Raw genomic sequence first — 27,663 nt, forward strand, 5'->3', positions numbered from 1 at the left:
AATGCACAGGCACAAGCACGCACGCGTGCACAGTGGCGGTTGTTTTTTGGGTTTTTTACTGATAAAGCCTTCTGGCTGATTGCAGTATTTCTGCTGGTAAACAAAAACCAATTATAATTCTGTGGGTCCCGTTTTCACTGCCAGTCGACTAAGGAAAAGGCGCTTTGCAGGTCAAATGAAAAGTTTCTGTGCCCTTTTCTCTTTGCACAGTGGACTTTCTCATCCAGATCTACTGAGGCAGGATCCCAGACTGGTGTCACGATCTGCTCTGCCACCATCTAACACACTCGTCCCTCCCTCCCCGGTCACAGGCCCAGCCTCATGCTTCACACATTGGATTGTTCGCCGTCTCCTTCCTGACTTCCCGACGCTTCTTCCCTGGCTGATTCCTCATTTTTGACCCTGCTTCCTCTCTTCCAGCCCCACTCTTTCCTCTGCTCCCGACCTGCTTCCCATCTGGCTGAATCCCACTTCCTTGAGATTGTTTCCAGGGATTCTGTGGAAACACAATTGTTTCAATCTGCTGCAACCAGTGATGATTCATTTAAGGGAGCAAATCTGCTTTCAAGGACTTTGATACTTTAATCTTGCTGAATCTCTTCGCGAGGTCGTTGTTGCTGAGGCCACCATTTTCCTCCTAAGAGTTACCTTTCCCTTCTGCGTTCGTCCCCTGGCGACTGACCAGCTTCTCTCTATTCATTATCACAAGGCCTGATGGCCAATAATTCAGCCTCTTAACCCCGGTCATCAAAAGCTTGGCAGGCGAAGCAAAGAGAGAACGAAAGAGAGAGGGGGAGAGGTTGTGAATGGGTGTGCAGGCTTTGACGTCATCCTCCTCTCCAGTCGATTATGTGTGCGTGTGCGTGTGTGTGTGTGTGTGAAATGTGAGATGCGTGTGCGAGCCTCCCCGAATGTGTTGGGCATCATATATTTAGTGCCTTTCCCTGAAATTACGGCAACAGTGGAATCATATAATTCCAGAAAACTCCATCTAGAGCCTTTGGATCCGCCTGTGCCGGTATAAAATACCACAGGAAGCTCAACGTTTAATCTAAAAAAGGGGGACAGTGACCACAAGGGTCTGCATCATTCAGGCGATCCTTTCATATAAACGAGCGGAAATTCATTTGGCGGTTTGATTTTTCCGAGGAACAGGAGAGGTCTGCTGCATTTAAAGGTGATTTGCGCTCCACCCGAGCATGAGTCACTGCTGCTGACGCTTCGTTAGCAGCAGAATAACGCACAAACATTTTTACCAGATCTGATTAGACGCAGGCGGAACGGAATTAGATGCGCGTCCGGGGCATGTGGAGAATCAACGGGATTACAGCGATGCAGAGGAGGGCTTGGATGGGTTTGAGCTCTCTGTAATTAATTCATGCATCAAAGTTACAATCTCCACTTCCTTCAGCTTGGACCATTTTTGCTAAAAAAAAATCCTAAATGTGCATGAAATTGAGACTCTTCTATTTGTACGTATTGACCAACAATACAATACAAAACAGTGTTTTCAGGGACGCGAGACGCCCTTTTGTTCGTTCGTGCAGGCACTTTTGTTCAGGCTAGGTTCCAGAGTCCTGGATAGTTCGCGACCAGACGATGAGTATCACTTTAACCCACAGGGGGCGCCACAAAGAAAATCAGCGATCTCTCAAACGGGTGATTGGATTCAAACAGGGGCAGCAAGTGTTTAATCAGTCTGCTACAGGCTGATAAGAAGGAGCTAAGAGCGCCATGTGACGCCACATCCAAAGGAAAAACAAGTGTGTGTGTGTGTGTGTGTGTGTGTGTGAGTGAGTGTGTGTGTGTGAGCTCCCTAAGCTTCAACTCCCAAAACATTGTTTTAATTAGGATGACTAAGGCAACACTCAATTATTCCTCATGCGTTCCCCTCTCCTCCGTCATGGTCCGTGGAGCTGCGACGCGTCCGCTGACACCTTCTGACTGCAGCGCTGCGCGCGCGCCTGCAGCTCCCCATCGGTCTGCACGGATTCACCACTTTCATCAGCCTCATCGGGGACGTCAGCCATCTCCATCACTGCCCTCGAGGGATCCTCCTCACGGCAGCGACGGTTTGATGAGACATAACGACGTTGTGGGTGACACGTTCCTGCGCGTCGCTTAAAGACTTTATTGATCAGCGGACATTTTTCTGCCAGATCTGAAGGCAGTTCATATCTGCACCGACAGAATGCCTCATGGGTAATAACACAAAGTTGCCTTTCTTCTGCCGCCCACTTGCTCGGGTCTATTCTCAGATGCTCTTTATCGCCGTTGTCACAACACATCAGGCAGAAACATGGTCTCACCACAGTAATGGTACAAAAGAGCGTGAGCTTTGCTCCGCCGTGTTTGGTCTTCTCCCCCGGGGGGGGGGGGGGGGGGGGGGCTGCTGATGAGGGTGAGTCCAAGAGTGAAAACAGACATTGGAAAGAAGGGAGGGTGCTTCTTTGTGGGCCTTTCAGAGCATTTGCATGCATTTCCTTGTCGAGCTTCCCCGACTCTTCATCCTAGCGCAGGCTCGTGTTGACGTCCTGAAGAAGACACCGGATTGGTGGCACAGGGGGGAATATTTGTTGTACGCCAAAAATAAACCTGCCCCCGTCCCTCCTCTGACGCTCCGCTGGCATCTCTGGGAAATCTTTGTGCTGCAACACGCCAGTCGTTTTCAACTGTGACAGTTGTTGTTCTCTGCACAACCACAAGGGTTTTTAAAAACCCTTCGTTTTTCTCCTAGTGGTGGTCACAACAGGCATCTAATCGGAATTACCTCTTTGGTTGGTGTTTGTTAGGGGAGATTTCTATTTCAGCACTTCCGACCCGCTGGGTTTAGAGCATCAGGGCAGAGTAAAATCACAAATGATCCGATCCATCTTCACGTTCCATTAGCTGTGATTCATCTGTCTCTGACCACAGGAGCATCAGGCATGGAAGAACATCGGCGGCTCCCAGGAATCAAACCTCCCGTAAACCTCTCCGCTGTTGTTGATGCTCAGAGCCATTAGGGCAGAAAGACCAGCGATGACTGGAAGCTCTAATCCGTGAAACCCACCCGAGGTGACTTTAGATTTACCCCTCCACTCCCTTCAATCTCGCTGTTTTCCTGCCATGTTGCAAATTCTGGGATCTGGCTCTTTTGGCTATTGATTCCCGTCTCTACTCCGGAGGTCCCACGGCCTCCTGAATCATTTATCATCAGCTCTCAGATGATTCTCACTGGCCTCTACTGTCTGACACCACTGACACATTTAGGAAGTGTAACAATGGGATACTTTGGTTCGGGCATACATTTGCACGGCACGTGGAAATGCTGCAGCGACCGGAATTCATTCACCCAATTTTGGATTGGCCTTCACAGAATGCTGTGATTGCAAAGGCAGAGGAGCAAAACGAGTTCAAGGGACAGAAGAAAACAGGGATCCGTGAAAAACGTCGCACGGCAGAACAAACGGGAAGAATCGGGACGGCAAAGCGACTTAAACGATGAAATCTCAGGCGTGAGATAACTAAACGAGTGATGAGGAATCACCAGCCAGGGGTTCCTGCAGGAGCTCACCTCACTATTCCATTTCCTAGAAGGTGAGATTTCATTGTGTTGACTTCCACAGATGTGACAGATGTGTTCGGCCTCTGTGGTGATTCCGTCTCCACTGGTCAGGAGGGGGGCGGCCAACATTCCCAAGCTGTTCCCAACTGATTTGTCGCATTTCCTCAAGCTAAAGAAGTTATTTTTCAGTCATCTGCAGTTTCGTGCACACCTTCTGTTTTGTTCTCTTCCCATCAGCAGGAGGGCGTTGCCCCCCCCCCCCATATATGACCCTGGTCCTGCTCAAGGTTTCTTCCTGTTAAAGGGGAGCTTTTCCTGCCACTGTTGGAGTTTAGCTCCTGGGATTCTGTAATGTGCCTACAGACCATTTTGATTGTAACAGACGCTACATAAATAAAGAGTGATTGATTGAGTCTGCCAGATCACCTCGTCTCCTACGTCCCACCACAATGAGACTAACGAGACTAATGAATACCGTCTCTCTGATTATTGTCTGCCAGTTTGAAGGACTAATTAGTAGAATTTGCTCTGTTGGTGAGGAATCGATTCTGTAGTGGAGCTCTTGTTGGTGGCGCAGAGGCTGTTACTGCATTCTCTACCTGATCTGAAGGTTGGATGGTGACAGTTTGGGCCAGTTTGGGCCCCAACTGTGTGTGAGAGAGCAGCGCTCTCATGGCTGCAAGGCGTCTTCTGGTGGGGTCATTGGTGGGCTTCGCCATTACGTCATCATTCAAGCACGATTATAGATCATGTTGTGATTGAAAGTCATCTCCACGGGGTCCGTCTGCAGTGGTTTCTAATCTCAGAGACTGTGAAAGTCCCTCCGGACGGCATCCAAACCAGAAGCCGTCACCACATGTTAGCGTCGTCCGGTGTTTGGGTGTCTGAAAGCTGTCAAACATGTCTGGAAACATCAACCAGACAGGTTTTACACCTTATTTAAGCATTCACGGAACACAGACGGAGGTAGATTTGCTTCTGAAGCAGCAAAAGGGCAATTGATTTAAAATGCGCCCAGAATTTTGGCAATAAGCAGAAGATCTCCATCCATCTCCTTTCATCTCGCCGAAGGCCAGACGAGCGATGACGAATCGCCCGTTAAACTCGACCCGTTGCTAAGTGCCCGGAGAGAGACAGGAAGTAGCATTTAGACTGCGGCTGTCTGCAGCATCCATCTGTGACACGGACCGTTCGAGAGTGGCTCCGAGTGGGAGGGGCGAGGCGGTCGAGGTGGGGGGGGGGCGAGTCTGAAAGCGCAGCCAGGATGACTCATAGGTCAGATTTGCGTGAGTGAATGACAATGAGCAAGTGTGTGTGTGTGTGTGTGTGTGTGTGTGTGTGTGTGTGTGCATTATGCAAAGTTTCATGGGGGGGAGGGGGGGGGGGGGTTGCAGGGGATAGCAGAAGATGTCCAGACCCGCTCCAACTTCTGCTCTGTGTCATCCGCAACCGAAAGAATTAATGCCGTGTTTGATTTTTGTGCGATATTTACTTTTCCTGTTGAATGTGTTTAGTCTCCACTGGTGTTGGCAGTCTGCGTCTTGGCCCGGTGGTACCATCTAGGACAGGACTTAAATGGCTGTGCAGTTCTGGTTCTGCAGGTGCTGCAAAACAGCTGTTCTTGTCTCTCTGAATCCATTTTTGTTGGACGCTGTTGCGTAAGCGGTCCTGTCTGGCCGGCTGATAAGGCTGCAGACAGTTGTGTTGCTTCGCTGGATCATTTTTGAGGAGCCCCCCCTGCATTTAAGTATCAAAACAAGGAAACGGTGAAGTGCTGACAGTCGCTCATTATGGATTCTGTTAGTTCCCCCAACGCCGGGGCTCATGATGTTCCAGATTTTTGTGTTGTGTCATGTCGGTGCCCCCGCAAACATTTGGATTGTGGAAAAAGAAAAATGACTGCAATTATGCTGGAGTCACTGGGGAGAGAGGCACAGAGGGAAAGGAAGAGAGGGAGAGAGAGAAGGTAAAGGTGTGTGTGCGTCTCCTCACATGAATAAGTACCAGAATCCTCACTCTACTGGCAGAGTGGGACCATGTTTGCAAAGTGGGGCCCCACAATATGAAAGGACTGTTAAAGGCTGAAGGTTGAGACCCAATTTTAAGGTTGAGGGCAGAATTGGGTTAAAGGCTAGTTAGGATGGTTAGGGTTAGGGTAGGGAGGTGGGTCGAGCGAGACAGAAAATGTGAGGATGTGTGTGTGTGTGTGTGATCATGCTGAGATTTCAAGAGACGTTCAGTCGTGAAAAAGACTGCAGCAACAATCGTGGCACTGAGAAACCCAGCTGGAACCCCGACAGGAACACGGCTGGAGGGCCGACGAGCCCAGAGACACGGCTCAGCGTGTAGGCCGAGACCCACCGCAAAGGTCAAAATCTGCCTCGGAATATTGATTTCTCAGGTGGAAAACACCACAAACGCTTCCAGAGGCAAAGGAGGGGACAGTTTTTGATGGACTTCAGAGGACAACTGGGTTCAGGTGAGGATCCGTCCGCTGGATAAATGACCCTCAGCAGCCCAGGAAGCCACTGGAAGGTTTCTTTGGAGCAGTTTTCTCCTCAGAGGTACATCTCTGGAACTGAACAGAATCCTTCTTACTGGTCGTAAACATGTCTGGACTTTCAGATCTGGAGTGGCGGCGGTGGCGGCGGCACCCCTCCGGGGTTAAAAACGGATTTTCTGTGCTCTATTGCAAAACCAGTGCTGCAGACCATCCACTGGTCACAATAATAACAGGATTCTCCATCCGTGATGGTTTTACTGGCCTTCAAACGTGGGTCTGAAGGCCAGCTTTGACACATGAATGGTGAATCTCTGGCTCTGTAGATAAGCACGTCTTCTGAATCTACCTCAGTACAAAAGAGGAGGATTTCAGAGTTAAACAGATTCGGTTAAACAGGAAATTCCTCCCAAGCCCCATTTTTAGCAGCGCAACAATGTCTGCAGGACGTCTCTGAAGACTCAAATACACTCTGAATATTAACTCCATGGGTTTAAATGGGGCTCCGTCTCCATTTAATTTCTATTTCTGGTTTGTTTTCCCTCCATCTCTTAAGAATCTTCCTTTGGCACCGCCAGCCCAGGCCGCCGTGCGTCGTTCCCGCCGTTGCCGAGCTCTTTCTGGCCGCTCCTCTCCGCGCAGATGAAAAGTGCAGCTGCAGATGATCAATTTTTTTGTCCAGACAGATGATGTCAGAGTTTTGGGAGGCTGCCGTGGAGCCGTCCTGCAGCTCGGACACCTCTGACGCACCGAGGTAGCAGCCCTCAGCAGACCCCAGTCAGTTCTCCCCTTTATTGGACGACCTGATTACAGATATTTTTAATTAGTGCTCAGTTCTGCTGCACCGATGTGGAACTGTGGTTCATTAGGCGATGCTGTGCACCCTCTTCTGATATTTCCCACTCCTTCCCTGACTTACTCGCTGTTTTCCACCTTGCTGCATCACTCCGACACCCCCACACATCCCTTGTTCATTAGCGCCGCCAACTGTTCCGCAAACACCTCGGGTCGAGCCCCCACACAGATCTGCTAACTCGCCTGGTGTTAATGAGACAAACGATCCAGTTCTATGAACTGATGTGAAATAGAAACAAGAGGTAATGTTACAATGGGGACATTTCATGAGATTTTGAATTTGCTTTTGTTCAGGAAGCTGCGTGAGTGACTCACCACCGCCCTCACTGGCGATCCGGGGAATTACAGTGAAAATATGTATTTTCTTTATTCAAATCTTGGAAATCAAGTCATTGCACTGTACAACTGGTGTCTAAAGCACCACTTAACCTATGCAAATAAATATTTAGCCAAAATGGTCGGCAGGAGTGTAAAACATTATCCGGCAAGAAAGATGACGAAATAACTGAAATTATCACATCTTTTAAATGATCTCTTCAACCTTGATTAGATTTTCAAACCCATGTAATATTAACTAACAACTTCTCACACAGACCCGGAAGCTCTCACTCTGCATGCTAATACACAGATGAGTTGTGACTCACAAAACTTAATAAAAGAGAAACCTGAGGTAGTTGGGGCTTTTAATCCCTCCTTTTGATGAAACTTTACCCGTCACGCAAAGAGGAAATAAATGACCCGATTTTCCCCTCGTCAGATGTGCTTATCAGTGACAGAACCAGAGCGCAGCTCCTTGCAGATAATGACGAAGACTCCTGCGCCGGTGTACGGCTGTCATGGTAACAAGCACATGGGGGACGGGTCCCTGCATAATTAAACACTGTGGCTCGATCTGCCATTCATTAGACAGGTGTGTTTAAACCAGAAGCCCTGCAGTCTCGTTTCTGTTGTTTGGCTCCAGAGGAGTTGATCAGAGCCTGCACCCACACGGGCTCCGCGGTCGGGACCAGTAAATGGTGGTTCTGCCTTTCTGCACACTGACAGGACAGCAAGACTGTGCTCATTAGCGGAGATCCAAGCCAACGATTAGTGGGGGGACACCTCCCACTGGTTTAATGGAGCCACTGACACGCTGTAGGCTAAGACCCGAGGCGTTAGCTTCGTGTCGCGGGGGGTGTTTGCACACCTTCCCCGTGAAGCTTCTGTCAAGGAACACCTCGTTCATTGGTGAGGAGAACCTGAACGCAGCTCTAATGGGGAACATCAGCCCGATAAAAGCGCGCGGTGGAGCGCGTGGATGCTTGTTCTTACGCCCATTCCTGCACAATCATATACTGTGTGTGCGTGCGTGCGTGCGTGCGATCTCTCCCTCCACACAGCAACACAGACGCAAATTAGCCTTCGCCTGGCGTTTCCATGACGACGCTCATTAGTTGACTGCCGCTTGTGTACAAGAAAACATGGCCACTCCGAGAGCCGCACGTCTCATTTGCCCACGTTCGCCCCCTCCTGTCTGCGCCGGGAGCAGGAGGATCCTGTCAGGTTAGAGTCCAAACAGACTCCTCATCCCCGGAGAACTCCAGATTCGCCTCCTGGGAACGAGGCTGGGAGCAGATCTTATAGGACGCGATGGTTCAGTCCAGCACCGTGGCGTCAGTGCTGGGAGGGAGGGCATTTGGGAGGGGGGCATTAGTGGCGCTCCTTCCATAGGGTGACCACCAGCAGCCTCGGTTGTGGGCCCAGGTGTAGCCACATCGGGCCGGGCTGGTTTTGCCACCACCAGGTGTCCCTCAATGTTGCAGAAGTTGGACAGAAGTTGGCTCTTTTTGGGGGTGTTCGAAGAACAACATCTGTAGTTCTGGTGTCCACTGTCCCTGTTTGGACTGTGAAACTGCCTTTGAGCATCTTTCTGCCTCCAAATAAAACTTGGATAAAAGTTTGAACCTTCGACGTTGAGCAGAAGCTTTGATTGAATTTAATTTGGCTCATTCTGGCATTTACACTTTATTGCTACGCTTTATTCCTCTTGAGCTGCATAAATGGGGTTAACGTGACATTTCCAAACACATCTGTGAAAAGGGATGAGCAGAATCTTCAATATCTAAATAATGATTCCAAAGACACGAAGAATGAATCCAATGATTGCAGTAGTTAGCGGTCACGACTCTGCAGTCTGACTGTAATTTGAAGTGATATTTCATTACTAACCGTCCCTGGTAAAAGGCATAAATGAGGCTTCTCGGTAATTGCATTAATGGCGCTTTATAATTTCTTCCTCTAATCAGCTTGACCCAGAAAAGGTCCACTTATTTACGGGCCCCTCGTTTGCTTTTCTCCTTGTCTTTAATGATTCTGCTCAATGTTATCAATGTTATCGCCTCGTGGTGACTTTGAGGATTCTGTTTCTTGTGAACAACAAGCTCATTCTTGATTTATCGATGCTAATTTCTCCTTTAAAAACATGAAAGATGCTCAAAAACCAAGATGTTTTTTTTCCTAAACAATTGCTCCGCGTGCAGTTATCAAGGCAACACAAGTTGCCGTCTTCAATAAAACTAATAAGGCTGCTGAAAGAAATTCCCATGACAACCAGCAGGTAGATCAGTTACGCTACAACCTCCCTGCGTCTTAACTCTTAACTTTTAATCAAGAGAGAGAAGGAGGTGGATGATAATGGGAGTGGAGGCGCTGGGCTCGGGGTGACTCATTCCCAGTCTCATTAATGGTGTGTGTGGAATGAGTGAGGCCTGATGAAGGACACCGACCCCAACTTCCTGTCCCGCAGGGGGACACGAATGACAAACATCCGGCTTCAGGACACACTTCTGTCTCTGCATTTTGTTCTCACCCAGCTTCTCTCAAATCAACCACACACACACACACACACACACGCACACACACACACACACACACACACACACACACACACACACACAGTGAAAATGTAGCACCTTAGAAAGCAAAACTAACAGACTATACTATAACAGACTATACTATAACAGATGCACAGATGTGATGTTACACACACACACACGCACACACACACACACACACACACACACACACCTGCTGCCCTCCAGGACATACAATATTTTTACTCCAGCTCCCACGGAGACAGGGAGGCGCATCCGCACAATAAATGAGCGTTTCGCTGTGCAGCCGCGTGTGTTTATGGTTGCGTGAATTATTCAGCAGTGTGTTTGTGCTGTGTAAGAAGACGGGATTTCGTGCACCACAACAAGTGTGTCCAGCCGCCCTGAAAACAGGAACAGGAAGTTGTCTTCATTTTCATTTTTGCATCGGCGGCATGTTTAGTTCTGCTATCATGTGCTCCCAGGACCCTGCAAACATCCTCTGGGCCTGTTATATTGTTAATAAATGTACGTCATAAAATCTGTGTGCGTATTCTTCTGGCCATTATTGCCGCCTTTGTTGTGTGGCTGTGGACGTCACCCCGGTGAGTTATGGCACTGAGGGCGTGTTGAGCTGCTGATAGCGTTGGTGTCCGTGTGTGAGAGGGTTCAGGGAAGCAGCAGAGTCAAGGAAAAAATGTTCTCTGCATGCCTAAAACATTCTGGTCCTGGGAATACTAACAAATGGATAACGTGTAAGAAACCGGCGTTATCGTCGGGAGTTTGGTGAAGCTCTTCGCAGGACTGAGCGAGGATATGAGCTGTGACACTGATTTAGTTGTCTGCTCTACTTTGCATTCATCTTATGTGAGCTATCTCTAAAAATAAGGTGATAATAATAGTCACTCTTGTCTTTCATCATCTCCATTTTAATGAGCAACTGAAGGAAAAGCACGTGACTACCCCCTTCTGGCAATATATCATATTACAAAGCACAAGACAATTAATTAAATTTAGACTGTTTTCTAGAAAACCCACCTACAAACAAGTATCACGCAGCAAGAGAAGCAAATAATATGTATTGCACCCCTCTCATGAATTAAATCTATAACAGTGATCGCTTTATTTACAAAACAAAAACACCGTACATGTTCATTACGACGGTGATTTTCAAGTGGTTTCCAGGTTTTTCGTTACTTCGCAGGCGAAAACAAGTCAGGAGCTCACACAGCCTTCCTCACACCCCTGCAGGGTGACTCATCGTCCCACACCGGGGGGGGGGGGGGGGGGGGGGGGGGCGCTGCAGCAGGGAGGGGTCCCAACAGGAGACGAGCCACAGACATGAAGAATCTGGGTTGTGTTGAGATAAACTGCTCTCGATGGCTTCGCCTGTGACACATGCAATGTCTTGTTGTTGTTGTTGTGTGTTCTCTCATAACCCCCCTCTGTGTTGATTGCCTGCGCGCGATACGGTCATGATGAAGATCGTGCAACACTATTGATGATGCCATAGGAGAAACTTTTCTGGTGCCATCGAACCCTCTGTTTGCAGTCTTGTACTGTGTGTCCAAATGTGTTGTCCTCTTTGCGCGTGGCTGACGTCACCGCGCCCGTTAAAATCGTTTTGTGGTTTTAATTTCAGGGGAGCTTTGATGCACAAAGACGCACCAGGACCGTCTGGACTTTCCGTCTGGCGATGCTTTCTCCTCTGCTGGTGTGAAAGTGCGCGCTGTTTTCAGGTTGGGGTCTCAGCCGGAGTCATCGCCGCTGTTCTCGGACCCCCCCTTCGTGTTCTCCTCCGCCGTGCCGCTGTCTGACTCTTCCTCTATTGCGCAGCGGGTCTCCGCGGACGAGCACAGGGAGCTGACGCTGCTCTGCTCCGTGCACAGCGCGCACGCCAGCGGAAAGGGCAGCGCGCCCTCAGAGCGGACGTGTCCGAAGTGGTTGCCGTGGTTACCGCAGAACTGAAGGGACGCCTGCAGCGGGGAGGCAGCGCCCGGGAAGAGGAGGCTGTGCTTCTTGGGCAGCGCCCCCCACTCCCGCCGCTCTTCGTCGTGCACCAGGCGCGTGAAGATGTTGACCCTCTTCTTCTCTCTGCGTTTTGAGCGGAAGTAGCCCAGCATAATCCCACAGAGGAAGACTCCGTAGAAAGATATGACTATCAGGATGTACAGGAACGCGTTCCCGTCGGTGTTGCTGGTCTGGGCGTGCGCGGGGCTCCGTGTGTGCGGAGACAGGGATGCGGTGGAGTTCTCCTGGTGCTCCATTTCTGTCCGTGCAAACACTAAAAGTGCGGCAAAACACTTTGTTACATGCTGCACATGCCTGTAGTTTTAAACTTTACGCACGTTTTACGCACACGAACAAGTTCCCTCTCAATTAAAGTGGTCAAACCGTTTCAAACTGTGGGAAACGGAAAGTGCTGAAAAGATAACCGGTTTCGGCGAAACACCGTTTAGCACGTGATATTCGGTGCTCAGATATGTCAAATTACTCTTAACTATAAATTAACAAATTATAATCGCTTGCAGATTCCGGCAGAGTCTCAGCAAAACCGATTTTTTTATAACGGCCAACAAACACATCTACTCACCAAAGTGAAGAGGAAAACTTGATGCAAAACCTCCGATCTTATTCCAGCTGTTATCCAACTCTGGAGTAAAGTTGGGACACGAGCACGATGAAGCTTTTATAGATCGCGACCCTCGTGACGTCATGGAGACTGTAAACTGAGCCCTGCGGCTCTGGAAGCCCCACTGGGTCATTACGAAGGGGGAAGAAAATCCGAAACATTACGCACCACTCTGGGGGATGTGATAAACTCCTGAAAATGCCCTCGTGTATATTCATTTTGTCATAACCTTTGGACTTAACCAGGCCTTCTTAAATGGGGACAGCCTCAAAAATGCAGTCTCAATTTTGTCTGTTCACACATTAATGGTAAAGCTCAGTGATGAACATCGAGTCCAACCCGAGAATTTCGGGACACTTTTCACACCCACAATTTTGCAAAAAGAGACAAAAATAAAGAAAACCTGTGGGGGGTGAAACACCTCTCAGAATCTAATTTTTATTTAAAGTTATTAATGTGATGATACAACACTGTAAACATGCCAGGCTGCTTCTTTAATGTTTTTAAAAATGTTTTTAATCAAGAAAACATCAATAAAAGTGCACTTAGTGTCCTGAGTGTGTTAAGGCAAGTACGTGATTGGAGACACAGTCGACGTTTGCTCTTTAACTCTTCACACAGAATCTTTTTCTGATACTATTTCATCATTCATAAACAACCACAATACCTTTGACACATTAGCATAAATACTGATTCATATGATATAAAGTGGATCATAAAATTGAGATAAACACTGCGCTCTCAGCACATGATTCAAACGGCCCGTCTGAAATTGACTCATCATTGAACACAGAAGGGTTCCAGGGCTGCTGGTTCCTACAGCAGAAATATTCAAATGGGCTTCTTTTTTCTTTCCTAAATGTACATTGCAAATAAATATCTGTATGGACTCATGTCACAAAAGCAGCCACACACTTACACACACCACATTTAAAAAGACAAAACAACTGGTGGAGGTTAATCATTTGTGCCACTTTAAAGAGAACACACGCTAAGGCCACGCCCCCTTGTGAACAGTGCAAACACTATAGATACTATAAGTTACTCAGTTTCTCCACCTCCTATCAAGCGAGCGTATTTTCCTCCCTCCAGTCGCCAGGCCAAGCGTGTGTTTTGGCAGCCCAACGCTCATTTATTCCATCTGCCAGACGTCTGCGATGCCTCACCGGTGTGTGTGAAACTGAAGCGTTTCTCGTTTTCCCAAAAAAGGACGCGGGGATGCGGAGATGGATGCTTCCGTCTCAACTGTCCTCGGCTGACTGCGGCAGGAGGAGTGAATAAACTACACCTGGAACTCAGAGCGTGTTAACGGGAATGAAAACAAGACTCCCGACCTGCGGGAAGAAGAGCGTGTAGAGGATGAAGAACTGGCAAAGAGGGCCGAATTTTTGTTTTAGCCTGTTTCACTACAGGTCTGAAACTAGAGCAGGTGGCGCTAGAGAGAGAAACGGGGTTTTTCCTCAACACTTTTGCATCTCGGCTGCGATTCCAAATCTAAACTGTTTCCATGTTGAGAAGCTTGAATATTTACCGCCGATCACAGCAGCTCTCGTCTTCACCCAAATGGTTCCGAGTCGAGCGCAGGGCCGTGCGTGGAGAACAGGCGGCGCCGCTCCGGCTTATTTCCCGCCGTACATCCTCTCTATGTCTTTCAGGTAATGCGTTTTCAGCTCCTTGCGTTTCAGCTTGTAGGCGTCAGTCACTAACCCCGTCTCCGGGGTCCACGGGTCCGGGCTCAGACGGATCTTACGCGGGATTTCAAAGCGCTCCAGCTGGGCTGAGACGGAGAAGACATGAGTTAGTAGGTACACCTGCACTTGGACCAGGTCCGGCTCCGGGGATGCTTGGCACCTGCCAGGGGTGTCTCGGTGATGGCTTTAAGGACCAGCTCCTCCATGGTTTCACTGTTGCACAGCTCATTCCGCGAGCCTCGGACGTCATACTGCTCAGCCAACGCCAGAAAATGCTTCTGATTGGGAACCACGAAGCCAATCACGTAGGATTCATCGCTGCAGGGCAGGAAGGCAGTTAGATAAGAACATAAATACCTTCATTATAAGTGAGGTTTGCGTCGTGACAGCGAAATCTGCCATAAAGACGGAGCACAAACACGCGGGTGCAAAGCGCCAGTCCATCACCAAGTGAGAGATTTGTCCATAAAAGGCAATGGAAACAATAGTGGTCCAGGCCGAGTGAGAACAGATTTATTTTAAAACGTCTTTTTTTTTTTTTTTCCATGATGACACAAGCGAACCCTGTGCAGAGAAACGTCCATATTTACGCCTGACGGTGCGGGAGGCGCCATATTTTAAATGACTTGTCATCTAAAAGTCTAACAGAGGCTACGGCAGCATGTGTGTGAGTGTGCTGGCTCATTCGCGGCTCTAAAGGTCCCGGAGCGGCGACGTTGTGAACACACCTGTTTGCATACGCGCAGATGTTGTCAACCAGGGGGCAGCTCTTCAACACGGCCTCCACCTTCCCCAGGGAGACGTACTCGCCCGCCTGCAGCTTCACCAGGTCTTTCTTACGATCTGGAAACGACAGCAGATGGCGGCGCCTGCAGTTCCCGCCGGTGAAAAGGTCCCAGAGAACCGTGCCGGCCGTCCTCCCTCATCCTCACCTATTATCTTCAGGCAGCCGTCCTCGTGGATCTCCCCGATGTCCCCTGTGCAGAACCACCGCTGTCCGTTCTCGTCCTCCAAGAAATCGTCCTGCTTCTTGGCCTCGCTCCTGTAATACCCCATGGTGACGTTGGGCCCGCCAATCAGGATCTCTCCTCTGGGATGTGGCTTGTCCGTGCTGCGGTACCCACCTGAAAGCAGGATTTGGCTTCACTGAATGGCCTCCGTGTCAACAGATGACTATCAGCGGTTTATTTAAAAGGCTATTTCTGCTCCACTGGCAAAGAATGTCCAGGTGGTGAATTATCAAGGCTCAAGAATGGAGGAAAAAAAGAGAGATTACATAAAAAGATGTGTGTGGGGGGGGGACGATCTTCTTCCAGGGTTAGAGAGTGATCGTGATGATGCACCAACAGTGAACCGCTCATGAGGTCACACTCACTCACCCTCCACCCAGTCCTTCAGCTGGACCTCACAGCAAACCAGTGGTCCTCCCACTCTGCCAGTGCTGTAATCCCAGTCTAAAACACACAACCAGGAAGCACACAGAGGAATGTTTATCATCGCCATAGTGTTTTTTGCTCCCGATCCGATACAGTTTGTAGCTACAGTTGCAGTGTTTACTCCAAGTAGGCCCACAGTGAAGTTAACGCCAAAACATCGCACGCCAAAGACATTGCAGCTGCGTTCCAACCAGTTTAGGAAGCTTCACGTTCTTTTGTGCTAGTGGAGCCTGACAGGCCTTCGCTAGCCACCATAATTCCGTTGCCATCCCGAGCGCGCCACCCCTTTTATTTTCAAACAGTAAATAACCAGTCGGATGTGAATGTGAACCTGGAAGAATCTGGACTCTTGTGGCGTTATCTATGGGGACGCAAAAACTGCCACAATTCGCCAATATTCAACGCCACCAATCGGCTGTAAAAAATTAAAACCCGGGCGGTTTGCAGCTTTTGCCGGTGTGGTTTATACAGTACAGTCATTGCAGGTATAGCCAAACCTGATCTGTGCCGGGGCTCATGATCAGAAACAAAAATGTAGGCTACAAACGGCCATTTCTGTGGCACGTTATCCAACAGGCCTCAATCCTGCTTACATTCGCTGATGGTTCCGGCCCCGCAGGTCTCCGTCAGGCCGTAGCCCTGCCCCACCGGGCAACAGAAACACACGTTCATGAAGCGCTGAGTGGCAGCAGACAGCGGCGCTCCACCTGACAGCAGGATGCGTGTTCGACCTCCCAGCAGGGAGCGAATCTTCCGGAACACCAGCCTGTATGGATGGAAGGAGGAGGAGTGAACGCCAGGGCGTCTTTTAGCCTTCCCATTTACACGTGTCGGAGGTCGTGCACATACTTGTCGCACAGCGGCGTGCTGTTTCCCTTGGCGAGCTGCTCCAGCTTGTAGTTGTACGCCAGCAGGAAGAGGGTTCTCTGGGCCCAGTTCATCTCTTCCACTTTGTTCATCACATTCTTATAGATGCGATCCATTATTTCCTGCAACGGGAGCAGAGGTCAACTGAAGACATCGGGATCCCATTTCTACGAGTCACTGGTGAATACTTTCTCATGGGTCACGCATCTTATTGATATTAGTCTGAACATTTTAGAGGCGGTTTGTACACAGCTTCCTGTCCCCTACTTCCTGTTTCCTGTTCAACACCTGACCCACGTCCGGTCCACTCATTGTCCTCCACTGGCCGACTCACATGGGACATTTTCAGTGATTTTCTCTTCAGACCTTGTCCAAAATAAAGTGCCTAAAAACAACAATTTGACCTTTACACTTTCATTTCCATTTAATTGACTGGAAAAGTGTGAGGGAAATTGTCACATCTTTAGCCTAAAAACAGGTTTAAAGGTCCTGGATTAGCAGAAAATTGAGCAAGAAGCTGTCACATGGTTGAAAGGAAGGAAAACACATAGAATCTATTCGGGTTTTTGATGCATTTACTATTTGAACGCGGTCTTAAGATATCTATATATTTCATTATTATTTGTGGTTCTTGTTTAACACAAGAAATTAAGAAAAGCAGAAAACTAAATGCTACTGCGGGTTCAAGAACAACAAACCGCCTAATGTGGAAGAGATCTTTCCTAAATTTGATTGCATCCCAGTGGATTATTTATAAGCGGCCCATCAAATAAAAGGGGAACGGATGAAAACTGATGGTGTCACATATCAGCTGACTGTCTCCAAGAGAAGGATTCATGGATAAATGGGGGAAAGGTGGCCCCAGTGAACGTGGCTGAGAAAGAGGAAGTGGACATCACAGGAATCAGGACGCAGCCCGTCGTCATGTCGCTGCAATGTGTGGTTTTTTTGTGCGTGCGTGTATCGTGGGGAGAACCACATGGGGCTTTCTCACGTTCTGTTTACAGCTGCAAATGGCTCCAGACACTGGGGCCCTCTGGCCTTTAGACTGTGACCACTGGGAGATGGATGAGAGAGGGGGACAGAATCCAGCAACAAAGACGCAGTGGTTTAATATCTGCAGCCTGCAGCTCACCAGTACCACAAACTGGTTTATCATCTGAAAATGGTGCGGATTTTATTGAAAGGAGCTTCATCTCTGACATGTTATACTGGAATATCCAGGGCTAAAAAAGAGAGGCTGGAAAGTGGGATTCTCTGGAGTTTTAATGTGTTCTGACTCACCGGCACGGCTGCCATCAGAGTGGGCCGCAGGACACTGGCGTCTCCTCTGCTTCCTTTTTTGATCTTTGTAGACTTTGGGGAGGAAACACAACGTCTCTATATGACATTTTCTCATTCGATGTTGCCAGCTAACAGTAAGAAGAGGCGACACCTGGTCAGCGAGAGTCTGAGGCGAAGAGTAGCCGATCCTGCAGCCGTAAGAAACACATATGAGTTCCGCGCAGAGCTCCAGGACGTGGGCCAGCGGCAGGTAGCCGATGTAGGTGTCCTCCTCACTGCCACAAACATTACAGTTAAGAAGATAAATAAATGCACTTGATATGCGAATCGTTCTAACGACGGTTAAACAGCCGCTCTTGCTCCACTCTGAAATTGCAGAGAAATCTAGACCCTTCAATCCCCTTTTAGTTAATTGATGGCATAAATGGGGGAGTTTGCACACTAATATCCCTCCATACACAAATATTTACAAGGAGACTGAGCGCTCATAAAGCTCTTTAATCTCCATCCTGGTCCACTCTCATCCTCCCACTTTTTTCCACCCAGTCACACTGCGCTTCCCTCCCGTCTGCATTTCCGATAAAGTGGAAGGATTTCTCTTTTTTCTGTGAAACCTTCGGTCCTCGGATGGCAAATGCAGACTGACTCATTTCTATGCACGTGCACAGTTACACGTGGAAGCCTCAGCCAGGAAGGTTTTCCTCCCTAAAGCGGTGCAGACATTCCCTTTGCTTCCTTTAATGACGGTAAATGAAAAGGCAAATGCGAGTTTATAAAGAACCGTATCTGAACTGTCCCTCTCAGACGCAACATGACTGATTAGATTCCTACCACATGTTTGGAATCCGCTCCGAAATCCCAGCGATGCCAGCGATTAGGTTGCTATGGGAGATGATGACACCTTTGGGAATGCCCGTGGAGCCGCTGGTGTACATGATGACGGCGACGTCCGAGGGCAACGGCGGCTTGCGCTCACGTGCTGCTGTAATAAAACCATAGAAGATAACACAAACACACGCGACATCTTCAGCTCTAGGAGCGGGAAAGGCAGCCGGAAAGAATGTGAATGCCGTGGAAGTGTTTAAAGATTCCGACAAAAACGTGTTTGGAGAAAAGAGATCTTCGGATGTCTGGACTGAAGGAAAAAAAAAGGGCAGCAGGATGTAGCGCTGGTGCTGCCTCTGGCATCTGTTAGCTGAAGGCAGGAAGTGGAGGTTGCATTAACGTTCTGCCTCATGAAACACCATAAATGCTCCAAAGCTGTCAACACACGCCGACATATTTTCCCAGGACAGTTGCACAGTTGTTACTGCCGCAGCCACAGCGACTCTCCGCCTTTTTGGCTCCTCGCTGCCTCACATTAGATTCTTTTGAGTTCGTGGTCAAAGGGAAGAGCAGAGCAAAGAGATGCTTGAGTGACATGAGAACACGGCGACGGGCCTTCTCTGGAGGGTAATGGGTTCACAGTGGGAACCGCAGCGGTGCATTAATCAACTTGAAAAGTCGCCTCCCCCTTCTGATTAGCATCTTGGCCTCGTAAACCAAACAAAAGGATGAACAGAGGGAAGGAAGGAAGAGTAAAGCATGTTCCCGCCACGGGGGGGGGGGGGGGGCTCCGTATTCCTCTAACTCGTGTTCTCTTACAGTTAATGTCATGTGAAGTTAGCAGTGCTGCGTGTAAACATGACCCCCCCACGTAGCCCAGAGCATCACCCTCCCTCCTTAAACCTACTTCCTCTCTGTTTAATCTGCCCTCGACAGGCACAGCCTCTTGCTTTCAGCTGGGGGGGTTGAGAATTAAAGGTGAAGCAGAGGCAAAGATTTGTCTTCCTCCATCTGCAGCGCTAACTTTAATAAGCTTTTTATCTTATCTTAATCTGACACAGATGTGCGCACTTCCTCATTCACATGACCTAATGGGGCCGATACCCACCCACCCCCACCATCCTACCCCTAGAAACAACAAACTAAACACCCTGATAGGACTAATGTTTACTTTAAAACAACCCTAATACAGCAGCACAAAGGACATTTTTTCCTGTTCGACAATTTGTAGGTGTAAGCAAATGCTTTTAATTCATAAAAGTAGTCCAGCTTATGAACAGTAGAGTCACACACACACACACACAGAGACAAACACACACACACTCTTACCAGCCTCAGACCTGGCTCCCAGTTTCTGAACAGCAGCCATGTTGTGGACACTGATGCCATGCGGATACCCGAGCCATGACGTCGGAGCACTGTCCACCACGATGATGTGCTGCAGCCTCGGCACTTCGATAAGGATAGCCTGACACACACACACACACACACACACACACACACACACACACACACACACACACACACACACACACACACACAAGCCGTGACATGAAGAGCAAACATGACCTGTGTGCATAATGAAAACCAGGTTTCTTGTCTGGCAGCGAGCGTGCACATCGTCATCCTGCGGAGAGGAAGCGTCTGAGGGCAAACGGAGGAACTGTGTTTATTCCACCTTGATAAAAGGAGAGACGGATGGTCGGAAAGCATTTGTTTGAACTTTGGAGCTGTAACAAGTAACGTTCGTCCCACGACGTTGATGTTCCCCCGGTCTCTCCTGGGGAATCAGAACTCTCGTCTTCCTGTCCTTCCCTTGCAGACGGGAGCCGACGCCGTGCACAGAGCAGAACAATATCACACGTTTCCATTTGACTAACCCTGAGTCTGGTCTCCAGGAGCTCCCTGCTGGTGATGACATGGGTGACCTGGGCCTCCTTCAACCCGTGAGCGATGGCCGGACCCCCCAGCGTGGAGTACAGAGTGACCACTGCAACACACACACGAAAAACACTCTTTTTTATGGCAATATTTTAATTCTCAACAATATTTCTCAGTCATTACAACCAACAGAAACACCCTCCAGTGTCTGAAAACACTCATTTCTTTTTAGAAAATACTGATTTTTCATATCGTCTCTTTCCCGTCCGACAGATCCACTAAAGAGCTGGCATTTGCTTGCTAAATTGATCTGAGAGTAGGAAAATGTTTAATGCTATTTAACGAGAACATTGAGGGTTGGCTTTGCTTCCCTGTGCGAGGTGGCCCGAGGCCTCAGCGCAGCTTTAGAGCCAGTGGAAGCACCCCGATAAGCTCTTCGGGGATATAAACAATCCTGGTATGTAAGGGCGTATTTGTCCGACGACGCGCTGGGTCACGTCTACGTGCAAGTGTGAGCACACAAACATTGGATTTTGGAAAGGGATTGGAGGGACGTTACGGGCTAAAAGTGACAGGAAAAAAGTTTAGAATTTCAATATTAGCAGTGGGGAACGGCAGTTTTAGCGGTGGTCAAATAACAACTACAGTTTGCACGTTGGTGCCGATTGCACGTGAGTTTTAAGTGCACATCAGTCTTGCAAGTCTATGGAGACAGGGCAGAGTAGTAGCACCATACTGTATCCAACCTCCATCCTCTCACCCTCCCTCACACACGGGTTATGGGACGAGGCTTATTGACATCTCATTCTTGCGTCACGGAGCTCTGACACTTCCTGCTGCGTGCGTGTGTGTGTGTGTGTGCGAGTGTGGACGAAGGCCGTGACACCTCTAGGCGTGAGATCCAAACAGCGACGTGGGCCCCAGCTTTGCCACGGAGAGAGGAAGAAACGCTACAGCGCGTGGACAAACATTCGGGTTCCTGCTCATCCCGCGAGCTTCTTAGCGGCTCTTTGATGGAGCCCATGAATTCACAAAAGAGGCAAACCTAATTAAACAACAATAAGTAAAGAGCTAGAAACACACACACACACACACACACACACTCGCTCTGTGAGGGAGTGAGGTCCTTGGGGGCCCTTGGCTGACTCCCTGATGCCTCTGTCAACATCAGATGTTCTTTTTAGACGCTTTCACCCCAGTTCTGACGCCAGTGGCCTTCACTTCTCTCCTCTCTTCCTCCCCTCTACCTCACCACGCTTTCCACCGTCTTGCTGTTTGTGTTTACAGGAGAGAACAGGGGGAAAAACCCCCACTACACATTACTTTGCTGCTTATTGTCAAAGCACGACGCTTTAATAGAGTCTAAACTAAAGCACAGAGGAACATGAAAAGGGTTTAATGAGCTTAAAATGCAGTAAATGGTGACTTTTGTGCAGAAGATATTCCAGAATAAATCGGTGGGTGAATCTCTCCATAGGTCACGGTGCATTATGAGTCACTATTATCAGCTTCAATTAGTTGTGTTCAGGTGCTTTTGTCGGTTTATAGCACTGAGTTATCGTTCCACACACAAATGCAGCTTCTGCTGCATCACATGAAAATAAACAGTGGAATTGTCTCGTTTCTGTCTCTAATTCTATTGTTTTGTGGCGTCACAATCTACCTTTTTGTAATATTTAGCGAGTGCATTTAATTGCTAGATGAGACTTTTTCCTCTCGATGGAATAAATACGCTGGTGACGATAACAAACTGCACATTTCCATGACAGAAACTTTAAAAGGAGTTGAGAGAAAAAAGGGGGGGGAAGAGGCAGAAATGGAACACTTATATAACCGCAAAGCAAAAGGGACAAATTGACCTTCTTCTGTCTCAGCTGGATCTGGCATGTTACAAGTTGTCAGACACACACGCACACACACACACACACACACACACACACACACACACACACACACACACACACATTAAGAAGATTCTCAGTGGGCAATAGAAATCAATGTGAAGAACACAGAACACAAAGTCCCAGTAGAACTTAATAGAACCCGATTTTATGAAAGTACAGATTTACTTCTTTAATCTTGAGATTAGTGTCAAAGTTTCACGCTCTGCCCTGATGCAGTGTGAGCTGCACCTGCTGGACACCACTGAAAAATCGATGAGGAACGGTGAAACCAAGAGGCAGATCTACTGTAAAGGTACCGACACCCTGCGAGATGATCCTGTTGGACCCCCACAGAACCTCTCAGGTTGGCCCACGACGCCTTTCACCTAATCACGAGGCAGATGTTGCTCCATTACTCAACTTGTGCAGGCCGGAGGGGACTTACAGCGGAAGTTGTACATGAAGCAGGCCTGGGCAGCGATGATCCACTCGGCTCGCGTCTCACAGAAAATGGCAATGTTGTTTTTGGGATGTTGACCGAGTGACGCCAGCCCCCCGCCCAGCTGAGCTGCTGCTGTGAGGACCTCCTGATAGGAGAGCCAGTGGTACTCACCCAGAACCAGCTGAAGCAGAGGAGGGAAACATCATAGACATCATGTTAGTGCAGGTTTGACATGAGATAATCGGGCTCAATAAAAGGTCACAGGAAATGATACAGCAGTTGCCAAAGGGAGCTAATTTCTCTTCTTCTGTCGTCTGCAAAAGCAGAAGATAAACAAAAGCATCTGCTTATAATTTCCAACATACATTGACAAAGACCGGAGCTTTCAGTGTTGTGTGCAGAGCAATGGTGCCCCCTAGTGGACATTATGTGGCAGTGCACGCCACACTCGAAATAAAAGCTACCGAAGTGTTTGGTGGATGGAACAAGATTAAGATTTATCATTTAAAACGGATTCAATATATATAAGACTTTGAATTAAGTGGATGATTGAAGCTATGCCACTCAATTGATCTCCTGAGACATACCACAAAAATCCAGCGAAAAAAACACAATAAACAAAGAAAAGCATACATTCATGATTGCTTTCCACTTGCTGTGCATAAAACAACATGAACAACTCTTTTCTTTAGCGGGATTTAAACAGCTTAGACTGATCAGGCTGTAAGGCTTATGTGTGGAAACGCAGTGGTATCGCAACTGCGCGCAGTTTGCTAACCCCCCAATTGTGCAGGCAGCGTGACACTTTGGGTCACATTTGCCAAAGCCACGTTCTGGATGAGCTGCGAATGCACGTCCACATTAGATCTGTGGAATTTAGCGTGAAAAATAATAAAATGGAAGTTCAATGAATGGACTCGTTTCATGCAGGCAACGGCGTCTGAAATGATTATTAAAAGACATCAGGCCGAGTTGTGCTAAAGATATCTGCATTTTATTCATTTCCTTCTCCTCTTTTTACCTTTTTGTAGACCTTTCCATCACACTGCTCCTCGTCTTCCTCGCTGATGACCTCTCTCGTTCCCAGACAGTCCCTGTTTGGGAACCGCCTGGCCGTGTACTCGAACATCTTGTCCAGGGTGTCCAGCCCAGGCTGCAGTGATGTCACCAGCTCCTTGAGTGAGCTCACCGCTCTGTAGGGTCCCTCCGGACGTCCCAGCAACGAGTGCGCCTTCGCCCTCTTGGCTCGATCCCCCTCTGAGCCATAGTCGCTCCCAGCCTCTGGCGTGGAGACCCAACTGAGGACGCAGGCGGGCAGGAAGGTGATGAAGGTGTAGACTGAAACGACGCAGTGAAAGAGAAGCAGCAGCAAAGGGCTCAGGTCCTCCTGCAGCTTCATCTCGCCCACTCTTCCTGTGCTGAGCTTGATTCACACTCCCTGACCAGATGTTCCCCCACTTCCAGATTTCTAGGAGTAAACAACAACCTGAGGTGAGCAACACCACCGTTCGAGGGGCTATTTCACCATCTAGAGTAAAACAAGTTAGTTTACTATCACCGCTGATGGACACATAAAAAGCAGCAGAGGAAGAAAGAAGAGGGGGAAATTTACTGTTACTAACATGACAGGGAACAAGGAACGTGGGAGAAAATACCAAAAAAAAGGGATCAGTTCTCCAGGATTCCATGAAATAATGTGCAGTGGATGTGCAGTGGTGAATACATTCACTCTTTACACCCTTTTATGCTTATTTATTGTAACAAAAAAGTAATTATTTGTTCTTTGTTTCTATTATGCACCACTGGCTGACTCCATCCTAAGTCAGGAAGTTAATATTTGTGTCTCCTGTCAGAGAATAATTGAAAATTCATGAGGCAGAAGCGTGTTCGGCTGATAGGAAGCAGCACAGCCGTGTCCTAAAAGAACCTGCTCATCTTTCAGACAAATCTCCCCTGGAGAATCCCTCCGAGATTCATAAATAAATCAAAGGTTTCCAGCAGCTGTGGTCTCCCAAACTGCCATCTGTGCTCTACAGGGTTCTCTGCAGTGCTGTTGCTCAGATGGACATCTGGACGTTTGACCCCATAGCAGAGAGTTTGGAATCCTTTTAAACAGTCGGATGGAAAGTTGTGGAGGACAGGCTGCATGTCCGAGGACAAGCTGCCCTCTTCCAGAAGAAAGCATCCGTCAACTACGTTTTGAAGCAGATGCAGATAAATGAAGTGATGTTGCTCTGGGAAACCGAAGGCAAATGGGAGGAAATGTGGGCTGACATTTCAAAAAAAAGGGACCTTTCAGCAAAGCTCTCAATGCACATAACTCGACGAACGAGGAGGATTCTTGGGGCTGAGGGCCATCTTGTCCCACTGCAGCACGCGACTCCGGCTCACACACCATTAATAGCAAGGAGCGCGCCGTGCGCGGTGCTGGGCGCTTGCTCAATCGGTGGCTTTATGCAAGCAGCAGGCGCGCTGCAGGCAGGATTAATTGGGTAATATTGTGACACGGTCTGTTGGGAGGTGGGGTGCGCGTGCGTGTGCGCGAGTGGCTGCTGTTCCTCCGAGCGATTGCGCAGATAAGAGCCTTTTCTGTTGCAGCTCTCGCCCCCGGCGCACCGAAACAGGCCCGAGACTCTTACTGAGAGTTAACGTGGCTACTGCGGTCAGACGGCGCACGCACACATGACTCGGTCTGGGGGTGCGTGTGGGCGGGCGGGAACAATTCGACCATTTCCGTGACATAATCAATACTTGCAAAACAACTTGGTTGCACTGAGGGTGAAAGTATTAAAGATTATGTCTGGATTATGAGGCTGTTCTCGCCTGCTTTACTGTGCCCGAGGCCACATTAGAGCCCCTCTCGCATCCTCCTACCTCTTAAACTGTAGTTGCTATTTTTAGACTAAAGAGAAATGGAGATCATTTCTTTCATACATGCTCGCTCAAGTGAGTTAATTAGCAGATTCATTTCCAGAGTGATGCGCTTATTTCTGCAAATACAGCGAAGGAATCTGTTGTCTAATCACATCTTTCTGTCTATGGAACAAAAGCATCCCTGTTTGCCTCTCAAGGCTCGTGTCCTGCCGACTGTTGCCAGAGGACAACTTGGACGCAAATATAAACACATTTATGTTTTACACTTCACAACAAACCGGGACGTGTCCGTGCTTCTTGTGAGGGTGTCTACGCTAAAAAAAAATGTGGACAGAGACTTTATAGGATTAGAATTAAGTTACCAACCAATGATCATGAGTCCCATAATTGCAAGACAACTTCCGGTTTAGAATTTCACAAAAAAGTATTTCGCCCTGCGACGTTTTTGACGAATAATAATAAATTAAAGTCGAATCGCTTGCACGTGTTGTCAGAACGTCTACAGAAGCCAAACAAGAAGCCGAACTATCAAATGGAACACGTCGTTATTCGCGCCGCGCCATCATCTGGAACAGTTTTTACGCACGTCTCTGCGATAGTTAAAAATGAAGCCAGCTTAACTGGAAACGTTGGGTCATAAATTCCAGACGTTCCCCGTCCATTTAGACGGAGTAGAGGGAAAAAAAAGAGAATCTAGAATGAGGATGTGTGTGAATGTTTTAAAACTGGCAAGGAGAAAAGTTGTGTACCTGCGCGTATGTCTCCACCCGGCTCGGTTCTGTTTATCCGAACACGCCTGGGCCGCAGTCGGTGCGTGGAACGTTTTTCTCCGCCTGCTCAAATTCTAAATGTCCATATTTCGGTGCGGTTGGAGCCCGGAAGAGACGCGCCTGCCGCGCTGCTGCATGAGGATGGATGTTGGGCTGCGGGGGGGTGGGGGTGGTGAGGGCGAATCCTGCCTTCTGATTGGATACTTAGAGTGGCGCGTGCAGAGGGCCGGGACAAACGGAAGGAGGTCGCGAGACGGTTGTCAAAGGAGCTGGGGGGGCACGCGCGCTGATTGTGTCGCCGTCGTAATAATCCGGTTGGATTAGTTATAATTGCTGTTCCCAGATATTCCCGAAAGTTTCAGTATGATTAAAGAATGTTTTCAATCCTAGTTAAAGAGGATGCTGGATTCTATCCCAGAGGTCACCGAGACGACCGCACAGGTCACTGGTCCCTCAAACATCTCACGCTTTAGGGCCATTTTTATAAAAATCCATATACTTCACAAACATCTAATATTGTTGCGCAATACTGCTGCCATACATTGTCAACATTGGTCCCAAACTCATAATGATTTTGTCATGAATCAACAGATCTAGGGTAAAACTTGTAAGGTATAATAAATTGAATGAATGTCTAAGTCACATAAGAATGATTTCAATAGGGAAAAAAACTGTCTGAATATTTTAATTAATCTGTTAGCATATTAGACAAGGAGGTTTTTTTTGGTCCAGTAATGATCCATGAGCTATAAACCCAACTGGGGTTGAACCTCATCCTAACATAAATCTGACACCCAGAAGTCTCCTCTTGTGACAAGCTTTCACAATGATAGTTGTCCTTTTACCCACACTGTAATCCACAGCTGGAATACACACCTGTAAAAACACTTCCAGAATTGTTCGTCCAGCCAAACGTGTTTCTCAAAACGAGTTAGACTACAACCAAGACTGGGATCATGGTGACTTTCATTAGAGGTGAAGGAGGAGTCAGTCACAGAGGCAAGAAAGCAGTTCCAAATGTGCAGATTTCATAGAGTAGCTAATTTAGTTCATGTAATGCGTCTTCATAAATAACAAGGTTCTTGATTCCAGTTTGCTTATGATAAAAGCAGAAGTGCTGTTTCCAACAGAAAAAGATGTAAACTAAATGAATTTATCCCTATTTGGGAAAAAATAAAGCAACCCCCCCCCCCCCCCAAAAAAAAAAACAGTTATCCCAAAACAGATTAGCATTCAAAAAGCAAAAAAAGTTAACTGAATTGACTAGACAAAACAAAAAACAAAAAGTAATCTCGCTACTTATATGACTTGTAACGTTCGTTAC

The 27,663-nt window shown here is 48.1% G+C and overlaps 2 protein-coding genes across 3 annotated transcripts; both read right to left on the bottom strand.

The window, feature by feature from the left end:
• Positions 1-10,667: 10,667 nt before the first annotated feature.
• kcne4 (potassium voltage-gated channel, Isk-related family, member 4) lies at positions 10,668-12,698 on the bottom strand. The gene is made up of 2 exons (XM_003968775.3): positions 12,348-12,698; positions 10,668-12,038 (listed from the first exon to the last, which is right to left on the bottom strand). The coding sequence occupies exons 1-2, from the start codon at positions 12,517-12,519 to the stop codon at positions 11,503-11,505; spliced, it is 708 nt and encodes a 235-aa protein (XP_003968824.3). The 5' UTR covers positions 12,520-12,698; the 3' UTR covers positions 10,668-11,502.
• Positions 12,699-12,810: 112 nt separating this feature from the next.
• Positions 12,811-26,506, bottom strand: acsl3a (acyl-CoA synthetase long chain family member 3a). Of its 2 annotated transcripts, none has more exons than XM_029843782.1 (15): positions 26,319-26,506; positions 23,717-24,163; positions 22,699-22,876; positions 20,370-20,479; positions 19,819-19,957; positions 18,496-18,643; positions 17,816-17,939; positions 17,665-17,736; positions 16,363-16,502; positions 16,107-16,279; positions 15,457-15,531; positions 15,010-15,201; positions 14,806-14,920; positions 14,238-14,395; positions 12,811-14,163 (listed from the first exon to the last, which is right to left on the bottom strand). In XM_029843782.1, exons 2-15 carry the CDS (start codon positions 24,092-24,094, stop codon positions 14,006-14,008), a joined length of 2,160 nt encoding a protein of 719 aa, XP_029699642.1. In that variant the 5' UTR covers positions 24,095-24,163; positions 26,319-26,506; the 3' UTR covers positions 12,811-14,005. The 2 variants fall into 2 exon arrangements, with proteins under 2 accessions (XP_029699642.1, XP_029699641.1); XM_029843781.1 differs by having other exon boundaries at positions 18,496-18,646; positions 26,319-26,505.
• Between the last annotated feature and the right edge of the window lie 1,157 nt (positions 26,507-27,663).

The sequence above is a fragment of the Takifugu rubripes genome, chromosome 11 (genome assembly GCF_901000725.2).
Source record: "Takifugu rubripes chromosome 11, fTakRub1.2, whole genome shotgun sequence".
NCBI lineage: Eukaryota > Metazoa > Chordata > Actinopteri > Tetraodontiformes > Tetraodontidae > Takifugu > Takifugu rubripes.

Excerpts from the sequence above, each read along its gene's own strand:
- kcne4 (XM_003968775.3), bottom strand. The coding sequence starts at position 12,519 with ATGACCCAGTGGGGCTTCCAGAGCCGCAGGGCTCAGTTTACAGTCTCC. Across the intron at positions 12,039-12,347 it reads AAGTTTTCCTCTTCACTTTG|TGTTTGCACGGACAGAAATG; the intron begins GTGAGTAGATGT and ends CCGCACTTTTAG.
- acsl3a (XM_029843781.1), bottom strand. The coding sequence starts at position 24,094 with ATGAAGCTGCAGGAGGACCTGAGCCCTTTGCTGCTGCTTCTCTTTCAC. Across the intron at positions 18,647-19,818 it reads GGGAGCCAGGTCTGAGGCTG|CAGCACGTGAGCGCAAGCCG; the intron begins GTAAGAGTGTGT and ends GTTTTATTACAG. Across the intron at positions 16,280-16,362 it reads AGCACGCCGCTGTGCGACAA|GCTGGTGTTCCGGAAGATTC; the intron begins GTATGTGCACGA and ends CCATCCATACAG.